Source organism: Acartia tonsa, chromosome 11, assembly GCF_053477335.1.
Source record: "Acartia tonsa isolate MP-2025a chromosome 11, ASM5347733v1, whole genome shotgun sequence".
Lineage (NCBI taxonomy): Eukaryota > Metazoa > Arthropoda > Copepoda > Calanoida > Acartiidae > Acartia > Acartia tonsa.
In genome coordinates, this window is record NC_137270.1 from 36,836,541 (window position 1) to 36,843,228 (window position 6,688).

General features: G+C 33.4%; 1 protein-coding gene across 1 annotated transcript; it reads right to left on the reverse strand.

Moving 5' to 3' along the window:
• Window positions 1-1,745: 1,745 nt before the first annotated feature.
• Window positions 1,746-6,112, reverse strand: LOC145331736 (uncharacterized). The gene is made up of 4 exons (XM_080176570.1): window positions 5,842-6,112; window positions 4,628-4,897; window positions 2,836-2,969; window positions 1,746-2,633 (listed from the first exon to the last, which is right to left on the reverse strand). Exons 1-4 carry the CDS (start codon window positions 5,861-5,863, stop codon window positions 1,938-1,940), a joined length of 1,122 nt encoding a protein of 373 aa, XP_080032696.1. The 5' UTR covers window positions 5,864-6,112; the 3' UTR covers window positions 1,746-1,937.
• Between the last annotated feature and the right edge of the window lie 576 nt (window positions 6,113-6,688).

Sequence of the window (6,688 nt, forward strand, 5' to 3'; positions counted from 1 at the left end):
GTTATCTAAATCCTTCGTTACAGACAGACACATAGAAAGACATCCAGTTACTTGTATAAATAAGGATGAACAAAGCTTCGATTCCTAATAGGGAACTTTTAATTGTTGTTGTTTTACATCACTTCCCCAAAATCCATAATATTATCAAATCATCAGAACCGCAAATTATTACCATAGAAAAAAAGCTTTTTCCAAGGACGTCCAATGGGGGGGGGGGGGTGGTAAAGGGGTGAATTTTGAATTTTTAAACCCCCCCTTCAAAAAAAAAAAAAAAAAAACTTAGATGTCCTTGCCTAAATTATATAAAGATTACCCCCCCCCCTCTCACACAATGAAAAAGATGGACGCCCTTGACTCCATTCTCTTTTCTTTTTCCTATTTAAATTTCTTGCTATTTCGTCTTTTCGCCAATATGATATATGACAACTTGTGGAAGTGATGGCACCTCAATATTTGTAGCTCGTAGTAAATACTCACCACTGCACTGGGTTGATGTAATCATCCACAAAAATAAAGAAATGATCCACAGTTATACTCTTATTCTGTCCGTATTTTTTGTTTGTCATGGAGTAAGATTTAAGAGGATGCAAAGACACTTGTAATTGACCCATTGAATAAAGAAATTAAATCTAAAATCCTAATAAAAATTTATGTTGGTTGTTTTTATTATTATTTTTAACTTTGCTATATGATACAGGTATCAGAGTATATTTTCAATACCCCTTTCGAAAATGCTTCAAAACAGTTTAAAATTATTGTTAGATTAAAGTACAACGCGCCCTTTAGTTAAATTGAAGGGTTCGACTCTCAGTCAAGAATAATAGGAGGTGCAAACCACAAAAAGTTTATATATGGTTGTCCAAAAAGTTTGTTATATGAAAAACTAATAAAATTTATGGTATGGCTTTTATCAACCATCCTCTGATATATTATCAACCAAAATGCTTATTATACTTAGAAAAAGAAAAGATACATCTTTTTCTACTCTTTTGCTTATTATTCTTTGAAACAATAAAAAGTGCAACTATATACTACGTTTAGTTTGCAAAACAAAAGATGGTTCCAGAGACTTTGTAATACAAATTACTGCATAACAGCTATAAAGATGTTTTACTTATAATTCTACTGTTAAATTTTAAAAAAAGCTTTGAAACCGCTTGAATTATCTTAGTAATAATTTTACTATAATATATTCATACTATTGGCTACGCCCCTAGAGACTTCTTAGAGCCATATGAGGAGGGGGGGGGGGGGGAGGAAGTAGAGAACCACCACTCAATTGTAGTTTTAAAAAGAAATAAGTTTAGAAATATTTGTTGTTATTTTTTGGCGATTTAAGGGGGTGGATACATTCATTAAACCCCTATAAACCTCCTTGAATAGGGTCTATACAGACATCCCTTAAACATTCAAGGTACAAAAGTAACACCCTCCTTATTATACAAATTATACAGATTTCTTTTAAATAGATAGTTTATAAATTAAAAATTTACCTGAAAATAATTTTTTTTAAATCAGAAAAGGATAATAAGTTCATGTAGAAATATACAGAATATATTAAAGATTTACCATGTTTTATTCGAGATTACAAATTATGATAGAGATGCTAAAATTCATATCGAACTGTTGCAGAAATAATCATGCCAAGTTTGAAATAGATAGAATCTAAATAATAATCAGATCTATCGAAATACGGACTGACATGCAATATTTCTAAAAAGCTCCGCAGTAGAAAATAAAATATATTATGTACTTTAGTTATATTTCATAAATTTATGCTAAAACATTTATAAAATAGATAAAACTTGTTCAAACATCATATTTAATATTTGTACTGTGGTTAAAATCCGCAAAGCATTTTCTGTAGAGGCCATTTTTGATGTAATCCTGTTTAATATTGAACAAAAAAGCAATACGGAAGCCGTCGTCTGTCTGTCTTAGCCAGGAGGCCAAGTCATTTGTCTGCCACCCATAACATGAATATGGAGATGATACCTGGTTTGGCCACCTTCTACTCCATTATTAATTACAATCCTGTATCCGTTTTCTAGGCCCTGTTCCTTGGCAACCTTTACAGCTACTAACATCAAATGTCCCAGAAGGGCTGCGTCGGTATCCTCAGCCTCTTCTATCATGGCAATGGGTTTTCTTGGAATCACCAGAAAATGCACAGGGGCCTGCGGAGCCACATTTTTAATTGCAACGCACTGATCATCCTGGTGGAAAAATGTGGCGGGAATACTTCCATCCAGAATCTTGGAGAAAATAGTTGGTCCTCTCGGGCGTCCGGCTTGAGCCTTGGCTCCTTCAGACATAGTTCGTCTGTAGGTTCCATAAGACTTAGGCAAATATCCTCCATTGTAGGGGCTACCATAAGTAGAGTATCCATTATAAAAGCCAGAGTTGCCATAGGAAGGATCATACATCCTAGCACCTCTCAAGGTATTGATTCTGGTCTGACCAACTCCATTCACATTGACAACTCCATTGCCCACAAGTCCTGCAACTCCAGTTCCCTGGGCGTTAACAACTCCAGTTCCCAGGGCAGCTGCGGCTCCAACTCCCTGGAATCCACCCTGGCCAACAAAGTTCTGGAAGCCACCAACCATACCAACACCCGGAACTGTGGCTACCTTAACAATATTTCATATCAGGGATCTCCGGGGATAAGACAATACATGATTAAATTGATTACAACTCCCATATTAAAGATGATGAAAAGGTTAACACTACTTAATTAGGACCAACCAATAAAAATTTAGAGTATCCAAAGTTTTTAATTCAATTAAGATAAAGTGTTTATAAAATTAATAATTTTAGTTAAAATATTTATACCTGGATTTGTCCGTCTCCATTGAACTGTGCCTGTCCTTGTCCCATGAAAACACCAGCAGGGAAAGCTCCAGCAAAGTCCACCTCTCCCTCGCCAGCAAAGAATCCAAGACCAGTTCCAGCTGCAGTTACATCACCTGAATTTTCACTTTTGTATTTTAGATTAACAAAATAAATTTTTAATTAACCAACATAAGTAATAATAGTTATTTCTCGCATCGTATTATAAACTGCTTTCCGCGGGTATAGAATGTACAATTATAAGATTAAAACCAGTTTTTTTAGCCCAGAGGTGACGAGGTACATATTTATATTCGTAGAAAGCTGGATATAATTCAATGCTAGACATAGTTTTTTTCGTTTAGATGAGAACCGGTTCCTATCCACCGGATTCGAATGAATAAGAGAAAAATTTAGAAAATATTTGTGCATTTTAAATTAAATATAGAAAATTAAACGAAAAATTATAGGGGCCCCACAGGTTTAAATAAAGGAAAAAGAGATAGTGGGCATGGAGTCAAAAATGATCAAATCTTTAGAATTTTAGAGATTAAGAATGACAGATATACATATGTGTACATCCCAAATTATTCAAATTATTTAGGCTCAATTTAGATTCAAACTATAGACAATAGGTTATAAAGTTAAACAAGGATGACAACATTCATAAGTAGTGAAGCTCAAAAATTATGAATAGACATCTGGAAAAAATGATCTATAGAGTATGTCATAAAAAATTTCAATTGTAAAAATCACGAAACTTTTTAAAAATGTATATTGTATAATGGTCTTTTCAAGCATTCAGCTAATAAGAAAAACGTTAAGATATAAAAATTCGATTTAGCACCCCAACCAATAGCAAGTCTTTATAAAACTTGGTCAAAATATGTAGAATGCCGACTTAATTAATCACTCAAACATCCGATCGTTTATCTTGAACAGGAGTTGAGAAAATCACAAAAACTTAAAAAACTAGAAATCGATCCAGCACCCCCAACCAATAAGGGTATCTTAATAAAACTTAATGGAAATATGTAGAGTATAAACTTATTCAATCCCTGAAAATTTCAGCTGTATATCTTGTATAGGGATCGAAAGAATGATGAAAACTCAAGAATCTAGGAATCTATCTAGCACCCCAACCAATAAAGGAATCTTAATAAAACTGGATGGAAATATGTAAAAATATGTGAATTTATTTAATCCCTGGAAATTCCAGCAGTTTATCTTGAATCGAAAAAATTATGAAAACGTAAAGATGTAGGATTCGATCTAGCACCCCAATTAATAGACAGACGGACAAAACAATGTATAGACTAGATGCGCATATGTTATAAGAATTTTCACTAAAAATTTAAGCTGTCTATCTTTTTATAGGAGCCGAGAAAATCACGTTTTCCCCATGGCGTTACAGACTTACTGATGGACGGACTGACGGACAGACAAAGTGAATTATAGATTAGCTTCGCTACTAAAAACTACAAATTTGAAATTAACAAATTAAAATTCTGTAAAAGTACCAAAAAGTTTACAACCAAAAGGAAAAAATTAAAGAACAGTTTACAGTTAAATGTCCCCTCCCTCCTTGGTTTCATCTAAAACATTATTATAATAATTATATGATAATTTCTTTTTTTTTGGTGAATTAATTTTCTTCATACTATGTACTACTGCCGACACCCTAGGGGATCTCTAACCCAAAACCATCCCAAAAGCTATATTAAGATTTCTGCAATAGCGTTACGGACAAACAGACAACGTTAATTATATTAAGTAGAAAGTTTGAGAAATGAACCTGTTCCAGTAAAGATGACAGATCCACCTGGAGCTCCACCAGCTATAGGACCAGCAGGACCAATGATTGCAGCAGGTGCTACGGGAGCAACACCAGTGGGAGCAACGGAAACACCTGCCAGGGGCTGCTGCACTCCATAGGGATAGTAACCAGGATAGGGGTAGTAGGAGGCAATAGTCTCATAAGGGTACTGGAGCCCAGGGCGGATATACTGCTCCCCATACACAGGAATAATGTTCCCAGCTTTCACAGCAGCCACGCACAATACTCCTAAAAATAAAGGAATTTAAGTGTTAAATGTTAAAATAGTATAAACAAGAATACCAACCTGTAACAAACACAAAAAAATAGAGGATAGAAATGCAGACAAGAAATTTTAATAAGCATGCAATAATAAATTAGGAATATAAATTTATTAAAAAACAAGGATGACAACATCCATAAAAGCGAAGCACTGAAACGGTAGGACAAACGGACATGAACACTTATATAGTGTCAGAACTGAATAATCAGAATATAAATGTATAAGAGTCGAAGAAAAATTGCAAGTAAATTTGTTGAAAAACTGCTTTATACAGGATAATGTTTATGGACATACTTACATATTTAGGACTTGATTTTAGAGTTGCTTTGCTTATAACATTATACTTTGTTGTCCCAGGAATCAATATACCTAAAATCAGATCAATCGGATGATTAGATCACATAAAAATTTGTTGTTAAAAAAGTAAAAAAATCAACATGTTTAAAATGGACGTACGGAAATTTTGGTAATGATTATAGAGTTGCTACGCTTTCTAAATCGTACCCAACTACTAAAGGAATTACCATGAAAAATTTGAAATCGATAGGACAATTATAACATGCCTAAATTAACAAAAAAAAGCTATCCGTTATGGACAAACGTACGGATGGACGGACCGACCCTAAATATAGAAAAGCTTCGCTACTAAAAATAAGTACAAAACCTTTATCACATATTTTGAGATAAGGAATAATCATATTTTGTATCAAGAATGACAGACAGACGGACAAAGTAAATTACATATTTAATGCTTCTGTAGATTATAATTTCAAATTATAAAGTTTAAGCACTACTAGATAGAAAAGAATCCATCACTCATATTTAAAAGATTAAAAGCCAACAAATAAGATGATATAATCCGGGGTAAAAAGATAGGAAAAAGTAAATAGAAAAGAAAATGGATAATTACCAAATAAGACCAATGGTCTCATCTTGCAAGCTGATGTTGAACTAAAGATATTAGCAAGAAGAACTCTTTATATATGATTAAAAAGTAAATAAAACAGTGGCGTGCAAAGTCTTTTGCCAAGGGGGTGCTCAAAGCGCAACCAGAAATTCGAAGGAGAGGGGTGTATGGGGTTGTAATTTAGGGGTGTAGGCAAATTTCAGTGGGGGTGCATCAACCCTCTTTTATTTTTGCACTTTATTTTGCACACTCTTGATTTATAAAAAATGTCTATAATTTGTTTTGTAATAATTGTTGTAGGAATAAGATTTTTTTCTGTTTATTTAAATTTAAAAATAATTTTAAAATCGTACAAATATTAACTATCTCTCTTTGTGGGTATTTTTATAGTTTAAAATACTGAGCATAAACTTGACAATGATATCTAAAAAATATATATATTTAGAGAACTACTGTATAATTTGAAATGTCTGTCCGTCTGCCAGTTCATACGTCTGTAACAGATAGCTCAATAGCGGATAGGAATGAAGATTCCTGTAATTATGTACTATATAGAAAGTAGAATAACTGTATAGTGTATAATCGTTGTTTTTAAAAGCAAAGCTTTTCTATAATTAGGGTCGGTCCGTCCGTCCGCACGTCCGTCCGTCCGTAACGGATAGCTTTTTTCGTTAATTTAGGCATGTTAGAATTGTCCTATCGATTTCAAATTTTGCATGGTGATTCCTTCAGCAGTTAGGTACGATTTAGAAAGCGTAGCAACTCTATAATCATTACCAAAATGTCCGTACGTCCATTTTAAACATGATGATTTTTTTACTTATTTAACATCAAATTTTTATGTGATCTA

Coding starts and splice junctions, on each gene's coding strand:
- LOC145331736 (XM_080176570.1), bottom strand. CDS start 5,863: ATGAGACCATTGGTCTTATTTG. Junction 4,898..5,841: donor GAGACCATTGGTCTTATTTG/GTAATTATCCAT, acceptor CTTTATTTTTAG/GAGTATTGTGCGTGGCTGCT. Junction 2,970..4,627: donor TGTCATCTTTACTGGAACAG/GTTCATTTCTCA, acceptor GTGAAAATTCAG/GTGATGTAACTGCAGCTGGA.